This window comes from Chenopodium album, chromosome 10 (assembly GCF_948465745.1).
Source record: "Chenopodium album chromosome 10, dcCheAlbu1.1, whole genome shotgun sequence".
Lineage (NCBI taxonomy): Eukaryota > Viridiplantae > Streptophyta > Magnoliopsida > Caryophyllales > Amaranthaceae > Chenopodium > Chenopodium album.
Window position 1 is genome coordinate 61,054,841 of NC_137843.1, and position 18,309 is coordinate 61,073,149.

At 38.6% G+C, this 18,309-nt stretch overlaps 3 protein-coding genes across 12 annotated transcripts; all 3 read left to right on the forward strand.

The window, feature by feature from the left end:
- Positions 1-5,374: 5,374 nt before the first annotated feature.
- On the forward strand, positions 5,375-10,257 carry LOC145564453 (putative E3 ubiquitin-protein ligase ARI10). The gene is made up of 16 exons (XM_081624754.1): positions 5,375-5,616; positions 5,835-5,980; positions 6,808-6,932; positions 7,008-7,116; positions 7,226-7,316; positions 7,498-7,670; positions 7,778-7,879; positions 7,998-8,080; positions 8,166-8,270; positions 8,376-8,451; positions 8,538-8,612; positions 8,723-8,770; positions 8,884-8,955; positions 9,061-9,160; positions 9,257-9,383; positions 9,556-10,257. The coding sequence occupies exons 1-16, from the start codon at positions 5,535-5,537 to the stop codon at positions 9,914-9,916; spliced, it is 1,875 nt and encodes a 624-aa protein (XP_081480880.1). The 5' UTR covers positions 5,375-5,534; the 3' UTR covers positions 9,917-10,257.
- A 471-nt stretch (positions 10,258-10,728) lies between these two features.
- LOC145564454 (putative E3 ubiquitin-protein ligase ARI8) lies at positions 10,729-14,428 on the forward strand. Of its 10 annotated transcripts, none has more exons than XM_081624760.1 (13): positions 10,729-11,323; positions 11,465-11,589; positions 11,807-11,915; positions 12,027-12,117; positions 12,298-12,470; positions 12,581-12,842; positions 12,939-13,037; positions 13,182-13,239; positions 13,323-13,403; positions 13,490-13,537; positions 13,622-13,693; positions 13,804-13,903; positions 14,021-14,428. In XM_081624760.1, exons 1-7 carry the CDS (start codon positions 11,258-11,260, stop codon positions 12,944-12,946), a joined length of 834 nt encoding a protein of 277 aa, XP_081480886.1. In that variant the 5' UTR covers positions 10,729-11,257; the 3' UTR covers positions 12,947-13,037; positions 13,182-13,239; positions 13,323-13,403; positions 13,490-13,537; positions 13,622-13,693; positions 13,804-13,903; positions 14,021-14,428. The 10 variants fall into 10 exon arrangements, with proteins under 10 accessions (XP_081480886.1, XP_081480887.1, XP_081480885.1 ...); XM_081624761.1 differs by having other exon boundaries at positions 13,495-13,537; XM_081624759.1 differs by having other exon boundaries at positions 13,323-13,537.
- A 1,784-nt stretch (positions 14,429-16,212) lies between these two features.
- On the forward strand, positions 16,213-18,211 carry LOC145564456 (pentatricopeptide repeat-containing protein At2g37310-like). The gene has a single exon (XM_081624765.1). The coding sequence runs from the start codon at positions 16,406-16,408 to the stop codon at positions 18,059-18,061; it is 1,656 nt and encodes a 551-aa protein (XP_081480891.1). The 5' UTR covers positions 16,213-16,405; the 3' UTR covers positions 18,062-18,211.
- Positions 18,212-18,309: the final 98 nt, after the last annotated feature.

An 18,309-nucleotide genomic window follows, 5' to 3' on the forward strand; every position in this document is an offset into this window, starting at 1 on the left:
TGATCCATAAATGATTCAATTACCAGCCAAGGTCAAGGCCCAAGCCTCCAATCCTGCCAAGTCAAAGTCAAGTCAGCGGCCCAGTCAACATGGTCAGCCCATGTGACTCCAAGCCCATTTCTCCTCATTATGCTAAGGTATAAAAACCTTCAATTGCACCATTTATCATTCATTCACATATAGCCTCAAGCAATTAATTCTCTTGCATAGCTATTTCTCTACACATTGTACTGATTTCGGCATCGAAGGGGCCTTCCTCGACACAACCCCCGAGGCCAGTTTATGTGTGTTTGCTGTGCAGGAAACCCTCGGCCTAGCATCATTCGGACCGAGCCCAATCTTCACCACCTCTCAGGACCTTCGGCAAGGTCCCATTGTTTTTCAGAAGGCCTTTTTAATTAGCAAATTTTTCAGAAATTCATCAAATTAATGCGCAAGTTCAAGGCAAAGCAGTAAGAAGAAAAACAACAAATTCATAACACGAGTAAAAAGCTCGGACAAAGCTAAGTGTTTCATAACATAAAAATAAATATCGGTAGCCGCCCACAAGCGGAAAATTACAGCTGCCGAAGTACGTACAAGGAAAAAAACTAAAATGTTTGTACACCAAGGCAAGCTGAAGCAAAATAGAGGCAAAAAATTCAGAAGCGGCAATTCAGAGGTTAAGCACAGGTTGATCCGCAAGATTCTGAAGACGACTGCCCGAGTCCCTAGGCTTCAGCTGAAGGATCAGGTCTCCTAGCAACGCTGGGCTCCAAGGTGGCATCAGTTCCGGCTGCTGAAGAAGCGGGTTGAACTTGAGCTTGAGCTTCGTTCTCTTTATTCTCAGCTTCCTCAGCTTCAGCATCCTCCATTTCCTCAGCTTGGAGACGGATCTCCAGATCTATCTCAACCTAGCTGGCGAACTCCATATGAGGATCTTTGGGGTCTTCAACCCAAATTTCACATTGGTACCAGTCCAGCTCAAGAGCTGCATGAAGGGCCAGTCTTCGGGCCACCTTGTACCCGTTGTTGAAAGCCTTCGAGTACTAAGCCGCGGTGTACACCCTCTCAGCGAGCTGAGCCTCAGCATCGGCCAGCTTCTTTTGGACTTCCTCCAGGATTTTTTGAGAAGCCTCCTGCTGATCCGCCAGTTTCTGCTTGGCCTCGTCCAGTTCCAGCTGAACTCTGTTGGTAGCATCATTGGTGTTGTTCAGCTGGTCCGGACTAAGCCAATTGTAATGTTAGCCTGGGTCAAATCATCCTCTTTAGCCTTCAGCCGATTCTCCAGATCTTGAAGCTTCTGATTTTAAGCCTCAGCAGCAGCATTGGCCTGAGAGATCTGATCATCCTTGGCCTTAATTACCTCTTCGGCAGTCTTCTCCTTGGCCTCCAGGACCTCTACCCTTGACTGCAGCTCTTGGGTCTGAAGGGCCACCCTTGTGTTGACCTCCTCAGCAATTCGGCGCTCAACAACAACCCTAAAGCCGGGGATGTCAACGGCCCCGTATTCATTTATGAGCTTCTCCCCTTCAAGCAGAGTGGGGAAGATTTCATTCTGCATGGCCTTGCAGAAGTCCTGGAGAGCCTCGGCAGCCTGCTTCTCGTATCTCTGGGCCTCGACTTGCTTCTCCTCGGCTGCCTTGACTTTTATCTCGGCCAGCGTTGCCTCAGCTTGGGCAATCTCCAGCTTGTTCTGGAGATTGTCTATCAGCTCTACAGTGAGAGTCTTATTGTGCACGACCTGGCAACCAGGGCACAAATAAGTTAAAAAAAAAAAAAACTTAACTGAAGAGCTAAAGTTGCAAGAAATAAATAAAAATAAGCAAGTACCTGCATCAGCAGTCGTTGGTTGTCTACTGCAGGGTCAGGGACCCTTCTGCTGGACTCCCCCATTCCAGCAGTAGCCTTGAGCGACCACTCCCTTGCCCGTTCCACTTCGGACATGCCAGCAAAGTCGCCGAAGAAGGCTGCAGCTTCTTCTCGGCTGCCCCAAATTGTTTCTCGGACACTGTTCGGAACATTGATGAAGGGGGCGTGGAATCCCATGTCTTCAGACCTGAAGGTATGAAATGAAGGAATTGAGGACGAAGGGACTTCAGCGTTCTGCTCCCTCGTCTCTTCAGCAGCGTCCTCCAAGTTAATCATTTCAGCCTCTCCTTCAGGCTGGTTCAAAAAAGCATCGACTTTATACTGAATTTCAGCAGTGAAGCCCTCATCAATAGTGGTTTCGGCCGCTTTTTCAGCTGCAGCCACCTCTTCAACTTCATCACCAGGGAGCTTAGCAACACTTTCCTGGTTCAGCACCTCCTCCTGGACCCCATCCTTTGGAACAGGAGTCTTCTGGTCCACCTCCATTTCTTGGATTTGGGGAGGTGGAGGGGTCTTTGGGGGAGACGGGATTGGTGGTGGTGGCTGAACTGGGGGTGGAGGACCCCTTGAACCTCTAGGAACCCTGCCCCTATCTGCGACAGGTTCCCTTATAACTACGCTGGGCATCGACCTCAGCTCGAAATCATCCGGGCCCACTACAGCTGGACCCGTTCTTCTCATCTTCCTTTGGATAAGAGGTTGCTCATCCATGTCCTCAGAATCCGAAGACTTAGAAAGATCTTCGGGGCGTACAGGAGCCTTTCCCTCTCTCCTTCTGCTCTCTTCCTCAGGCTGCAGAAGTAGGGGGCAAGAAGGGTTTGAGTAATAATAATAATAAAAAAAAAAAAAGAGAAAAAGAAAAAGACAAAACAAACTTGCTAAATGCTGAAAAAATTACCGAGGTGCTCAGCCGAGCCTCGTCTGCTGCTACTTCCTCTTCGACAGCTCGGGAGGTCCCTTCGCCTCCTTCTAAGGCTTCAATTGCCCTAGTAACTTTTTCGGCTGTCCGAGCGGCCTCCTCTTCTTCAGGTAGCAAACATCTCAGAGGGTCCCGCTTAGCCCACCAAGGCTTTTGCTTCAGATAGTCTGCAGCAGCCTCAATCTGAAGGCCCGTCGAATGCAGGTGCAACGGACGGTCCTTTGGATCAGTGATCGCCGGGGCTCGGTCTAATATAACCCTTTCGGCATTTACCCCCAGACGATTGTATTCAATCCCTGAGTTGCTCTCGTTTATCTTTGAAAAGTAAAAAGAATAAATCAGTGCAATGAAGTGGACGCCGAAAAGCACTAAAATAAGTGCAAAACAAAATCAAAGCAAAGAAATGTTAGTCCTCGGCCCCAGCCGAAGGTGCTTACCGTCTCTAAACTTTCGGCTGAGGCCGACAGCCGCTAACATATTCTCTTGGAAAGCGTAGTGGGAGTCAGGGAGCCAAGTCTCCGGTATGTGCTTCAGCCGGCCAATCCCTCCAGGATTTTCCTTCTTCCCGAAGATGAAAGCTTTTTGATAACTGGGATGGGTAGCAGCATCGGGCTCTTCGGGACCCAGGTCCAGCATGTCTGGGTCGGGCTCGGATAGGTAGCGCGGAGCGCCGAAGAAGTAAGGATGTTCGGGGTTTGCGGGTGCCCTAACCCAGACCCATTGACCTCTCCAGTGCTTATCCGAGGAATTGTTCGGCCACATGGTTAAATACTGTGGGTGATTCTCAATCCTCCACCAGCCAGAGCCGTGCTGACCATACCTGCTCTGAGTGTTCGGCACGAGCTTGTGCAGCTTTTTAAAACAGTGCAGATTCAGCTCATGACCGAAGAACCGGCACACCCAAAGATACGTCATCACCCTTCGGATGCTGACAGGCATTAACTGGCACAGGGAGATCCTGTACTTTCTTAGCAGATCCCTGATGAAGGGATTTAAGGGGAATCGTAGCCCGTATTGCAGTTGCCTAGTGTACACCCCCACATATCCAGGAGGTGGACGATGAATCATGTCTGTGGCCGTGGGCATTCGGCACCAATACCCATCCGCCTCCAGAATGCCGTAGTGCAACTCGAGTTGTTCGGCGAAGTGGTAGGCCTCAGCGTTCTGGACCCACCACGGATAAGGAATGTTCCACATCATAGCCGAAATGGCTTCGGGATTCTGCCACTCATTGTATCCAGGGAGCAAGCTGCACGGTGCGGCGGCTAGAACTTCCTCCTACTCAGAGACACCAGCCTCTCCCGTTCCTTGGGGAGGCGTCGAAGATAAAGGGGTTGCTCGGATACCCCCTTCAGGGTCAGCCCCGACTCTTTCCCCATTCCAAGTGTTGACTCGGTCCCTCGGATCCCGAGCCTGACCAGGTCGTCGGGGTTGATGCGCTCTACCTCTAACCATTGTCGGATTTTCGAAGGAAAAGTCGAAAGAAGGAGAGTGCTTTCAAAATTCAAGAAAAATCGAAGAGAAATCAAAGAAAATTACCTTGATCTGAAGCGGAATTGCCGGTCTACAAGTTCGGAGCAACGAATTTCGGTTTCAAGTTCTTAATCTCGGGAATTGAGCGAAGTTTTGAAGCGGAATTAGGGGTTTTTCGTGAGTTCGAATGTGAATTTGTGAAGAAATGAGGAGAGAGAGTGCGAAAATCGGCCTTATATTTTCCAGAAATGGGAAGTTTAAAGGTCCGTGCACTTAATTTCTCTTAAATGCCTCACTAAGTAACCGTTAAACACTTTCCTCCAATTAACTGCCCATTATCCGTCCAACTTCCCACTAATTATCCAAATTACAGTTATTTCGTTAATAACTGTTCAAAATTTTAAATCTTTTTTATTTAATTAAATCATTTACTTCCCTCCATTTTTATTAAATCCAAACCCGACCCGTCATTCTTCCAAATCGGGTCTGGGGGGTAAGTTGTTTGGGTCCAATAAAGCCTAATTGGGCCTGATCCATAAATGATTCAATTACCAGCCAAGGTCAAGGCCCAAGCCTCCAATCCTGCCAAGTCAAAGTCAAGTCAACGGCCCAGTCAACATGGTCAGCCCATGTGACTCCAAGCCCATTTCTCCTCTTTATGCTAAGGTATAAAACCTTCAATTGCACCATTTATCATTCATTAGCAATTAATTCTCTTGCATAGCTATTTCTCTACACATTGTACTGACTTCGGCATCGGAGGGGCCTTCCTCGGCACAACTCCCGAGGCCAGTTTACGTGTGTTTGCTGTGCAGGAAACTCTCGACCCAACATCATTCGGACCGAGCCCAATCTTCACCACCTCTCAGGACCTTCGGCAAGGTCCCATTGTTTTATCCGAAACACAAACTATACTCTTTTAATCTCATCATTCAACCTCTAATATGCAACTATTTGAATCCTTTCACGGAAAAAATACTAATTGAACCCTCAAGAATTAATTAAATGAAAACCAAATTTTTAAAAAAAAAAAAATTAGGTTAAGCTAAACATTTACGAAGAAAAATTCAAAAGTAAACGCCAGTCAATCAGAAAGTGGGCCTCTCAGTTTACTTAATATCCAATCTTTTTTCGCAATTCACTTCATTTTTCCTCTCATTCTTCCCCCATTTTCTCTCTTCACTTCCTCTTTATTTCCTTTAAACCTCCTCTGTTTCTTCTCTAAATTCTCTGTTTTTACACCCAAAAATACTCATCCATTCAATCAAATTAATAATCAAAACATAAAACAATGCCTAATTTTTGCAAAAAGTTCTCTTCTGATGCACTTTCTCATCTCTTCTCTAATTTAGTTTCCCTCGATCGTCGTCAAGGTAAGTAATTTTCAATCTTTCTCACTTTTCCTCTGTTTCTATACTCTGTTTTTAGTTTTTTTTCAATATTATTAATTAAGAAAAGAAAATACTTTATTTCTTGGGTTTTTCTGTCATCGTTTTTATAAATTCTCTGTTTGATCATCTGGGTTTTTTTTTTATTTATTTATTTATTTGGAAATCATGTTAAATTTTCTTTTTCTGGAAAAAAAAATTAGGGCGAACAATTGAAGATGATTGGGAATACATCGAAATTCTCGATCGTGAACTCAGCTCCGGCGATGAAAGTGATGATATCTCGGTCATTGGGGTAGGATCCGAGATGGGTGATCAAGAAAATTCCCAAATTCATGCGAAATATAAGGTCATCATTATAATTTTTGTTACATATATATTTTTGGATTGGTTGAAATTTCTATGATCATATTTGTATGTTCTATATTATATTTTATAAATTACAGTATATTTTATAATTTTTGGTTTATCCCTTTTGTATGTTTGATATTGTTGATTAGTGAAGAATGGTAAAAAAATAAAAAAAAAATAAAAAAAAAAAGGTCATTTTAAATGTTTGGTTATGTACTTTTGTCATTATGTGTGCTTTTGAATGGGTACTGATATTAAGATAGATAACTTTTAATAATTGATTGTCTATAGGAAATTATTGAACAATTCAGCCATAATTAGTAATGTAAGTGGTTTTAAAAAGCTTGATCAATAATAAGAAATTAAGCCGGGTTCGTGTTATCACTCGAAACACTTAGGCTAGTTAGGTATCAAAAGAAAACATTTTCGAAATTGAAACTACTGTATGTCTGTATTCATGGTACTTAGGTTTTCAATTTCGACCTTTGGGAATATCATATTCGACACATGAAAATTATATCAGACCCTTTACATCAAAATAGTAGATAAGGACGTAACACAATGGGAAGTGTAACATTTATGGAGTACTAAGAGTACAAAATCTAAATTTGTCCCTTTCGATATAATTTGCCTAGAGCTTAGCTTATATTTTTGGTATCCACATTAAGTCTTTTTTATTTTGATGGCGATTTCTCTAGAGTTTATACTAGATGTTTAGTGTATAAAATGCTTTCTTTCAGATTTTGAAACATCAGCTAGTTATGATTTGGATTAATGGATAATGCTCCCTTAACATGTTGTTGCATTCTTTTCTGTATTGTTTAGATTAAATGTACAACAATGAGCAAGGCTGAAATTCGTCGATGCCTGGAAGATAGAATAACAACAGTCTCTACTGTCCTTTTATTGCCAAGAAATGAAGCTGCAATTCTTCTGCAACATTTTAAATGGTAATGATCGGTTGCCTTGATTTCAAATAATTATACCCTTGATTCCTTGAGTACTAACTATGTGCATATTTGAAGGGATGTCAATCGAGCCACTGAAGAATGGTTTGCATATGAAAAGAAGGTACGCAAGGCAGTTGGTCTATTCGTGAGTCCTGTTGTCGAAACCCCAACTGATGCAGTTGTAGTAAGCACTTCCATCAACCTGATATGTTCATACTTATTATATAGTTATATCGTCAGACCATATATGTTTTTTTCATAATTGGTAATAAGTAGGACTTTGCTCTTTACAGATTGCTTGCAGATTATGTCGTGCAGAATTTCCAAGAGATTCGGTGTTTTCTGTTTCCTGTGGTCATCAAATATGCCGTTCTTGCTGGGAAGGTCAGAAAATCATCTCAATCCTCTTTGATTATTTGTATTCTATCGCGCTAAGTTGCTTTTGCTCAATCAACTATGCTATTCTATCGCGCTAAGTTGCTTTTGCTCAATCAACTATGCTAGTTGTGCTAGCTTATTAAGCTGTGTCTAAAGTTGTTCATTTGCTTGTATAAACTATTCACAGGCAACATTAGAGATACAAGTTTTGATGATCCTCGATGTTTCAAATTGCATTGTCCTGAGTTATCTTGCGATGCTGCTGTGGGTTTTCCCTTGATTGAATTTCTATCATCTGAGGATGTTAAAATCAAATTTGAAAAATCTGCTCTTGATTCTTACATTGCTGGCATCCGTGAGGTGTGGTAAATTGTAACTTTCATTTGTAAATTAGGAAACGTCATTTTTTTTTTCTATCCTCAAGATTATTGTGTTGCTGTAATCCAACCCTTTGTGATGTTTCTTAGGCAAAATGGTGTCCTGCTCCTGATTGCGATTCTGCTGTATTCTCTTCTTATGCTGAAGAAGGAATGGCTACTTGTCGGTGTTTACATAGTTTTTGCTGGAGAGTAAGATGTTTTTTTATTTATAAATCCTCATTTAGTTAATAGCTAAATCATAGTACAATATTAGTGCAAATAATACGCGCAAAAACAGATTACTTAGTTATGGATGATGATTATGCAGTGCTCTCGGGAAGCTCATGCACCTGTTGATTGTGACACTGCAACTGAATGGATGTCAGAGGGCTCTCGTCAATCAGAGATTTGGTATGATGATAGTCTTTCGTAACATTTTAATGCTGCTTATAAATTATCTTGTATATAGTTTTCAGTTGCTGAGATTTTTCCATAGGGTGTTAGAAAATACAGTGGCATGTCCGAAATGTAATTCCTCCTACGAGAAAACACAGTTCTCTACAGATGTTTACTGTGCTGTTTGCGAGCATAGATTCTGCAGGTAATGTTGCATATCAATTCCCTTGTCTACAAATAATTGAATGAATAGAATATCTTGCTGAACTTATTGTATACTAATAACATTTAAATACTGTCATGCTTTCAGTTTTTGTGGTGAAGAATGGTCTAATGGTAAACATGAAGGTCAAACCCTTTGGCACAATCCATGTCATGCCAATGGAGTAAGTTTTGGACTTCCTTAATATGCATTTGCTAGCATTGTTTCAGATATATCAACTTCTCAATTATGGTTGGTTGGTTTTTTCAGGATAATATAAGCCACCTTAAGAAATCCCTTGATAGATACTATCATCATTTTGAAGGATGGACTACCTGTGAATCGGTATGTGACATATTATTTCCTTTCACTACCTTTGAAACGACAAATTAAATTAAAATGATATCAATATTTATATGAGTATATTCTGATTGCCACTGATCTCGGCCTTGCAGTCTAGGGCAAATGTGCTATCAGACCTGAAGGTGTTTCAAGACTTGCAGGTTAGTATTGCTAGCATGTCATGAACCTATATATACTTGTTGAAGCCGAAAACAAATCATCTTTATATCTTTTGGTAACTAATAACGCTGTATACGTTTATTTTCCCTCTCAGCATGACATTCTGTGCTTCAATTATAGCCTTTCTTCAAAAGAGGTCAACTTTATCGTTGAAGCACTAGAACAGGTTAGTTATTCAATAGCTACTGACTACTGTGATATGTTTTCAACCATGCAACACTGCTACTAAGTTTAATTCAAGGTTATGTTCCTCATTCTTATGCTTTTTTAGGTTGTTGAATGTTGGCAACTTTTGAAATGGACATACGTATATGGATATTATTTGCGTGATGATGAGCACGCCAAGAAGCAACTCCATGAGTTCATGCAAAGTATACCAATTTCTGTTCGCAATGACATTCCTTGTCCCTATAGTATGTTGTACCTGTCAAAACCTTTCTCAACTGTTTGAACCGTTAATTTTGCAGACGAAGCAATATTTTTTGCTAATCGACTCCATAACCATGTTGAGGTGGAACTTGAGGCTCTCCTTCACGGAGATGTTTTTGTTGGAAAGTATTTGGAATTCCGGAGCAGGACCATTAAGCTGACCAGGTATTATGATACGAAGTACTACGTATTTGTTTTTCATTTAGATTATCTTCTTTTTCATGGTAATCTTGTATTCATCTGGTCCAATTTTCGTGCTTGTTGTTGGTGCTGGTGCTTGATGATTAGTTTTGGGACGGTATTTTTGTGATCTGGTCTAACCTGATTTGAAAACCAGGGTGATAAGAAACTACTTTGATCTACTGGCGGAGGGTCTAATGGATGGACTGTCAGAAGTAGGAAGTATACCAGAGTTTAGCCCAAGGATGAAGATGTCACACAATCTAGGAAAAAGCAGCAGCTTCCAAACAAGTCCAAATGCAAGCGAGAGGTCAATCCCAAGACTGAAGTTGTCACGAGCTCGAGGGGCATACAGCTTCGGCCAGATTAGTCCAACTGCAAGCCCGAGCTCCAAAATCCTGAAAGTGGAAGGTGACACTGACATCAGCAGCCCAGCTAGCAGCGTAAAGTCTGATGATTCTTGGGTTGTGCCAGAACCTGAACTTCAATCTTTATCCTTGTCTGAAAGTAATTCTTAAACCACGCTTAGTCCAACAATGTTCAAGATGTTCCAAACATCTGCAGTAGAAAAAACAGTTAGAAGCACTAGTTGATCATTTGTTTGGTTTCCTAGTCTTCCTTTTGACAAGTCTTTTAGAGATTTTGTATTGTACATTGGCTATGGTTTGGTTGTACAGAACTTAATCCCTAAGCTTTCGCTTTTTTGGTAATTAGAAGTTTGATTTTGCAGTCTTGAATATCAAGATACAGATATATGAAATGTAAATTTGACAATAACACTTATCTGGATAGAAAGTAGTCCTAGAATTGACTCTTCTTCAATTCTTTGATTGATCATTAAGCATTCATCTTTTTAGTAGTACTGAGTTCTTGTTTTAACTTTGCTGAGTTGATGCGATAAGTCTATTAGTCCTGCATGACATCATGTAGCCTTTTCTTGCATAGATCATTGAATGCACACTTGGTTAAACCAATCCGATCCAAGATTTTCCTAACTTAATTTTCTTTTTGGTTTACATAAATGTATCATGAAAAATACTTAAGTGTCTATGCATCATGTAATATCATATTACTAATCTATGTACCAGTTAATATATTGTACTCCGTAGTGTATGTCTCAATACAATGCATAATCAACGAATAATTGTACAATACTGTACTCGTACTTTTTATTGTTATATTTTCACAAGGAGGACAAATCCAATGAATCAACCACAAACTTACTTTTTGAGTCGTTACTTGTTACTTGTCTACCTTTGCTTGTGAAATAAAAAGGAGAAGAAAAACAAAGTAGCTTTCTACTACAAAACTAGTTTAGTGTAGTCCAACTCAGAAGCTCCAAAACAAAATATAATAACAACTGCCTAAAAAATAAAGCAGGAAGCTTAAAGTAAACTTGGATATGATCTCTTTCTTTCTCTGTCGATTGATACTACACAAGTATCTAATTCCTCTGCTTCTTCTCTGTTACCAAACAGAATATCAATGTCTCAATTCACCCACCATTTTTCTTGTAAACCCAATTCCCTTTGTAAACTTTTCTCCAGATTATCTTCATTTAATCTTCACCAAGGCAATTATAGTGATTTTTTTTCACTTTTTTCTTCTTCATTTTCAGTGAATTTTGCTATTTTTCTCTGTATTTTTCGTTTATATACTCTGTTTTTCCTCTGTTTCTATACTCTGTTTTTCCTCTGTTTCTGTACTATGAGTTTAAGTTCTGATTACATTTCCTTTTTTTAATATTTTTGAAATTAAGAGGCAATATTGAAGATGGTTGGGAATACATCGAGGTGCTTGATCGTGAGCTCAACACTGGCAAAGAAGACAAAGATGCTACAATTGATCAAGATTTTGAAATGGGTGATCAAGAAGATGACAAATTATCATCTTTCCCTTCAATCCAAAATGAGAATCATGCCAAGGTCAATTTTTTTTTTTTTGAACTTTAGCTTAGATTTGCAGCTTTATTAACTTGATAGGTATAAAAGGTACAAGATTATATGTGAAGTTGTAAAGATTATAAGCTTGTTGTTTGATATTGCAATCTTTTGTGCATTGTCTAGATGAATTACACTCTAGTGAGCAAAGATGATGTCCATCGACGCTTGGAATTTAAAATTACTAAGGTGGCTGCTGTCCTTTTGTTGCCAAGAAATAAAGCTGCAATTCTTCTACAACATTTTAAATGGTAAATGAGCAAGAATTACTGTTTCTATCATTGAAAATGTGCATAGGTAGTTACTAAGCTTCAACCTTACCCACCGGATCGAGTGAGGAGGCCTACCTTCTAGGAAAGGCTTACCTCTCTTAAGCAATTACAATATACAAACTAACTTTAGGCACTTTTTATTACAAGGCTATGAATTTGTATATGATTAATTCTGAACTTTTGGTGCATTTTTAAGGAGTCTGAATCGAACTAACGAGGAATGGCTGGCATGTGAGGAGGAGGTCCGCAAGGCGGTTGGTCTGTTTGCGAAACCAGTTGTCGAAACTCCAGCTGATGCAACTGAAGTAAGCTACTCCAACATGATTTGTTCTTAATCTATTGACCATCTTATTTAATCAAAATGATAATCATTCATCAAAGGAGATGTGCAAAGTACAATTTTTATCTATTTGCAGATTGGTTGCAGAATTTGTCTAGCAAACTTTCCAAGAGAATTTCTGTTTTCTGTTTCTTGTGGTCATCAAATTTGCGGGCCCTGCTGGGAAGGTCAGGATAAATTTCGTCGGACTTTTGCCTTAGTGAAAATGATCCATCTAGCTGTGAAACTTCTAAATTTTCTTCAATTTTGTGTTTCAAAGACCATTAAGTTGTACGAGCTTTGTTATGCATTAAGGGGTGCTCATTCGCTCGTCTCACTAGTCACATACTCTTCTGTCATGCTTTAAGGATACATAAGTGAAGCAATCGATGATGGTCCTCGATGTTTGACATTGCGATGCCCAAACCCATCGTGTGATGCTGCTTTGGGTCTCTACTCGATAGAACTAATATCATCTAAGGATGATAAGAACAAGTTTGAAAATCACTTTCTTAGATCTTATATCACTAGCAGTCGTAAGGTATTGTAAACTGTTAACTCATTTCATATTCAGGTCTTCTCAATTTTTTGATGCTATGTTATGCATGTTCCAATGATTTAATCCTTTATAATGTATGTTATGTATCTTAGGCTAAATGGTGTCCCGCTCCTGGTTGCAACTATGTTGTGTTTTCTTCGAATGGTGGAGAAGGCAATGTTACCTGCCGGTGTTCACATTGTTTCTGCTGGAACGTAAGACCTTTCTTGATATATGCAACACCGTTTGTTCAAAACTTAATAGCAACACTATACAAAATCGATTATTATTATGTAGTGAAGAAGCTCATGCTCCTGTTGATTGTAGCACACTTACTCTATGGATGTCAGAGGGAGCTCATTAGTCAGAGAATCGGTATGATGGACTTATTGCATAACATTATGAGTGATAATTGTAATTCTGTTTCCTCGAGTTTGCATATCATGATATATATTAATGTTTTGCTTGTAGGAAGTTAGCATATACAACGCCATGTCCAAGGTGCAATTTCAATGAACAAATTTTCGGGTTGTATGTAAAATGCACCTTGTGCAATTTTGAGTTCTGCAGGTATCTACTTTGCATGTTAAGGCCCTTGTCTATCTATATTAACTGAAAATTTGTCTATCTATAAATCTAGACTCCTAAATTCTTGATGCTTGATCCGCATCAAGTTCTTTCTTTCTTATGAATTTTGAATGGTAATGTTTTCAGTCTTTGTGGTGGTGATTGTTGGAGTAAAAAAAGATCCGAAATTTGTAGCCTTAATGAAGTAAGTTTTTGCACTTTCTGAATATGCATATCACAGTAATGTTTAGCATATGTAATATCCTTTGATATTGCTGTTTTTTTCAGGATTATTATGTTAAAGAGTTTGCTAGGAAATCCCTTGTGAAATACAATCATTATTACAAAGAATGGGAGATCTGTATTTCGGTATTAGAATAAAAATACTAGCTCATTTAGGACATTTTATTCAATAATTTTAATATCGCCATTGAATTTAGATCACTTTCTTGTAGTATAGAGAATCTGCACTTGCAGACTTAATGTTGTTTCAAGATATGCAGGTAAGTATTCTTAGCAGGCCATGTATCTATATATATACTTGTTTTCGCGGTTGCTAATAATCATATACTTTGTGATTTTCTCAGCTTCAAGTTTTGTGTGGCGTACACAGCTTTTCTCCAAAACAACTTGACTTTCTTGTTCAAGCACTACTACAAGTAAATTATTTGTACATTCAGATAGATGAACTTTCAAAATAAACACTTACATGTGAGGGGGTTGCTCATTATTCAAGCTAAAGTTATGTATGTTCTGGTGGTTTTCTTAGGTTGTCGATTGTTGGCAACTCTTGAAATGGACGTATGTATATGGATACTTTCTGCCCAACGATGAGCACGTCAAGAAACGCCTCTTTGAGTTTATACAAAGTATACAAAATTATGTTAGGATAGATTGTTAATGTTATCTTATTATTATTATTATACAAGTTGAAACTTTTCTTGGTTGCACCCTCGTATCTCAGTTAAAATGATTTTGTTTCACAGAAGAAGCCGTGGGTCTTGTGAAGCGACTTTGATCAATTGGTGAAGGGTCTAACGAATGGATTGTCAGAAGTGGTATGCGTCCCAAAGCTAAGCCCAAGGCTGCAAATGTCACAAGAGCGAGGGCAAAACAACAGCTATACTGCTTGAAAAGCCTCAACTCCAGAGTCGCCGTAAAGAAGGTGACAACAACATCAGCAGCCCAGTCAGTAGCACAAAGTCTGAAAATTCAAGGGTTGCATTGAACCTAAAGTACTGGTTGAAATCAAGCACAAAATGATTAATTGTGAATCGTGATTTTTAAACCATGCTTGGCTTATTAAAACAACATGTAGAAGCTAAAGCACTAAGCACATATGCTTTGTAATTCATCGCGACTAACTGGCCTTATTGGCGACAATATCTTTACTACGACTAGTTTTTGTATTACCAATTTACATATTAACACAAAGCTCACCCCATAATATGTGATACCATGGGATTTAAGCATCTATCTGTTTTTCACTTTTTCCTCACATTTTTTTATTCAACATTAGTTCTATACGCAGTATTACTTAGTCTAGCCTTTGAGGCTTTGACATTCCAACCAAGTCCCATGATTTGTATGATTTTTTGACAAAACAAATGTGAAAGCTATGACTCCTTGTACAATAAAAACGATGTGAAAGTACCAATGAGGTGCATGTACAAAGTACAATAAGTCATAGCCTCACAGGTTCGAATTCATCATCCTCTATTTTGTATATTGTACAAGTAGTAATGCGAAAGTGGTTTATTAATAATAAATACTCCGTATATGATAATATGAACGATGTTATTTCAATCAATATTTAATATTGTCAATATGACAAGTATGGATGTAGGAGAACGTGTCCTTAAAAAAATTAAACCGCCACCTTTATATAAATGCAACAATATGATTAACAACATTCTTACATATTCATTAGATTATAAGTTTGTATCCAAGTTGCGGGAACATCCTGAATCGATGCATTCTTGCTTATCAATCCTTTTGAATTGGTGGACATGGATACATGGTGTCAAATCCACACGTCTCAAGACCGGGTAAATGAAGATCCCCAAGTCTTTGTTTTACCTTCAATGCAATCCCTCCTAGAAGTCTTCCTTCTGCCATTACCATGTTATTGCTTGCTAAGAGCATCATCCCAATCATCAATGCAAAACAAACCATCTTAATCATGCTTTGGTTGTTAACCCCCTTCATCTTTATTTATTCAATTTTTAAATGAATTTATTTATTGAATTTGATGAAGTTTCTGGTTGATTTTATGTTGCATGGAGTATATATAGAGTTTTATTAGCTATATTTTGATATGCTTAATATAGATCAAATTAGATACGAGTAGTATTTTAAGAAATGAATGAGTTGGTTTTGATTTGCATTGGTTGTCATTTGTGAGTGCCAAGATGGGTAATTTGAGAATATAATGGTGTAACATTACCTAAATTTGAATTGGAAAATGTCTATACAAAAGGATATTTGAATGTGTAATTTTACAAAATAAGGAGTTAAGCATTGTTATCCAATCAAACAATTGATAATGAACTCTAATTAACTAATACTCCCTCCGTCCCTTAATACAAAACCTTTTTTGGTTTTTGCACGGGAATTAAGAAAGTTGAAAAATTCTTTAAAACTAATGATTAAAAGTACAAATGTGCATGTGGGGTTAGAGAGAGATAGAGAGGAAAAAAAAGCAGTTGGGAATAATTAAAGAGATAGAGAGAGAAAGTGTTGGGAATTGATGTTAAAAGTACAAAAAAAAGTAAAAGAATAAAGATGACAACTCATCAAAAAGAGGGTAATAATGTCAAAAAACACAACCTTTAAATAGAAAGAGGCATTGTATTTTGGTTTACCCAAAAAGAAAATGAGGTTTTGTATTAAGGGACGAAGGGAGTAATAAATTGATTTAAATCCATTTTCAGCCTCTATTGGCTAGTGATGCTAGGGTTACAATCGATGTCATCTTGGGCAAACATTTAGATAATTTTGAATGACTAACTGCAAACATGTTACAAATTTTTTCACTCTAAATCTCTTAAATGAAAATCAAATACATTACTTAAATTATTATTGCACAATCTAAACATATGTTGACAACCATGAGAAATATCGTGTTCTTGAACAACATATGCAGTGCAGACATATAATATATACGCAAGTCAACATGTGTATAACTAAGTGTACTCGAAAACATAATGAACACAATTGCCTTATTTCCCAAGAAAATGTTACACAAGTGAAGTAACACACAACAATACCTTACTCCATATCATTGACAAACCCCAAACCCAACATATCTTCAGAGGAATGCAGAGTATAAACCATTCATTACAGCAAATTTCAAGTATATTGCAGAATGTATGAAGATCTTAAGAAGACCATTAAATACCCACAATTTTTCTATCTCCAAACAATTTAGCCCCATTCAACTTGCTTTAAAGAACTTGTTCAACGACCCATATAACCTTACTAATGGCGATTATGGCCATCTTCTTCAATATTGTGCAAACCATCGTCTCATATTACAGGGGAAACTACTTCATGCTCGTATTGTTCTCTTCGACTTTAGTGTTGATAATTTTCTGGGTTCAAAACTCATCAATTTTTATGCGAAAACAGGGCACGTTGTTCATGCACGCAAGGTGTTTGATGAAATTCCCCAGAGAAATATTTGGTCTTATAATGCTATGTTCATAGCTTATTCATGTGATGATAAGCCAGTAGAAACATTGAGGCTGTTTTCTTCTTTTGTAAGAAATTCTAGTGTTTCAGTGAAACCTGATAATTTTACTCTTACTTGTGTCTTGAAGGCGTTGTCGAGCTTGTTTTCGGATGGAAACTTGGCTAGGGAGATCCTTTGTTATGCGTTGCGACGTGGGTTTGAATTGGATTTGTTTGTTGTTAATCCTTTGATCACGTATTATGCAAGGTGTGATGAATTGGGTATGGCAAGAAAAGTGTTTGATTTGATGAGGAAGAGAGATTTAGTGTCATGGAATTCCATGATTTCAGGGTATTCTCAAGGTGGGTGTTTTGAGGAATGTTTGAATCTTTATAAGTTATTGTTGGATGATAAGAATTTGAGCCCGGATGGCGTGACCGTGGCAAGTGTACTACAGGCTTGTGCTCAAAAGAGGGATCTTGTTCAAGGGATAGAAGTACATAAATTCGTGGTAGATAAAAATGTTAAAATTGATACATTGGTCTGTAATTCAATTATAGGGATGTATGCAAAATGTGGTAGCTTGGATTATGCTAAAGAGTTGTTTGATAAGATGAGTGAGCGAGATGAGGTTACATATGGCTGTTTGATTTCTGGCTATTTGGCTCACGGTTTTGTGGAGAAAGCAATGGATTTATTCAGGAGGATGGAAAGCCCGAGTTTGAGTACATGGAACGGTGTGATTTCTGGTTTGGCACAGAACAATTTTCATGAGATATCCATTGATTTAACGAGGGAAATGCAGGATTTAGGTTTCAAACCTAATTCTGTGACAGTAGCAAGTGTTCTTTCTGCATTATCCCACTTCTGCAATCCAAACACAGGCAAAGAAGTACATGCCTATGCTATTAGAAATGATCTCGAGGACAATATATATGTGGTAACTGGTTTGATCGATGTGTATGGAAAAGCTGGATTTCTTCAAGGAGCTCGGTATGTATTTGATCAATCATGGCATAGGAGTGTAATGGTTTGGACAGCGATAATTGCAGCTCATGCAACCAATGGAGATGCTAATCATGCCCTTAATCTTTTTGATGACATGTTGGATCATGGGACTCAACCTGATCCTGTTACCCTCACTGCCATATTGACTGCTTGCGCATATTTAGGTGATATAGACAAGGCTTGGAAGATACTGGAGGATATGCATGATAATTATGGAATACAACCATTAGCAGAGCATTATGCTTGCATTGTTGGGGTTTTGACGCAAGTAGGAAAAGAGTCTGAAGCTGAGAAATTTAAATCTAAAATGCCCATTGCATTAAGTGCAAAAGCTGTGCGCTGTTAAATGGTGCTTCATTTCAGGGCAATCTACTTTCTGATCAACTGCTTGAAGTGCAATCTGAGAATTAAAGTTGTATTGCTGCCCCTGTCTATACTAATCGAAACCTCATTGTTGAAAATGGGAAGCCACGAGTGTATAATTTGTTAGTATATGCTGTCGCTGCTCCTAAGACTAAATTCTTAACCTGTCATTGAAGTATGAAGTCTAACCATTATAATGTCTTTGGTTGAAAGAGTTTAGTGTAATAGCAT

Excerpts from the sequence above, each read along its gene's own strand:
- LOC145564454 (XM_081624755.1), top strand. The coding sequence starts at position 11,258 with ATGGGTGATCAAGAAGATGACAAATTATCATCTTTCCCTTCAATCCAA. Across the intron at positions 11,916-12,026 it reads CTCCAGCTGATGCAACTGAA|ATTGGTTGCAGAATTTGTCT; the intron begins GTAAGCTACTCC and ends ATCTATTTGCAG. Across the intron at positions 12,471-12,580 it reads ATATCACTAGCAGTCGTAAG|GCTAAATGGTGTCCCGCTCC; the intron begins GTATTGTAAACT and ends TATGTATCTTAG.
- LOC145564456 (XM_081624765.1), top strand. The coding sequence starts at position 16,406 with ATGAAGATCTTAAGAAGACCATTAAATACCCACAATTTTTCTATCTCC.
- LOC145564453 (XM_081624754.1), top strand. The coding sequence starts at position 5,535 with ATGCCTAATTTTTGCAAAAAGTTCTCTTCTGATGCACTTTCTCATCTC. Across the intron at positions 8,613-8,722 it reads GATGGACTACCTGTGAATCG|TCTAGGGCAAATGTGCTATC; the intron begins GTATGTGACATA and ends TCGGCCTTGCAG. Across the intron at positions 9,161-9,256 it reads ACTCCATGAGTTCATGCAAA|ACGAAGCAATATTTTTTGCT; the intron begins GTATACCAATTT and ends TTAATTTTGCAG.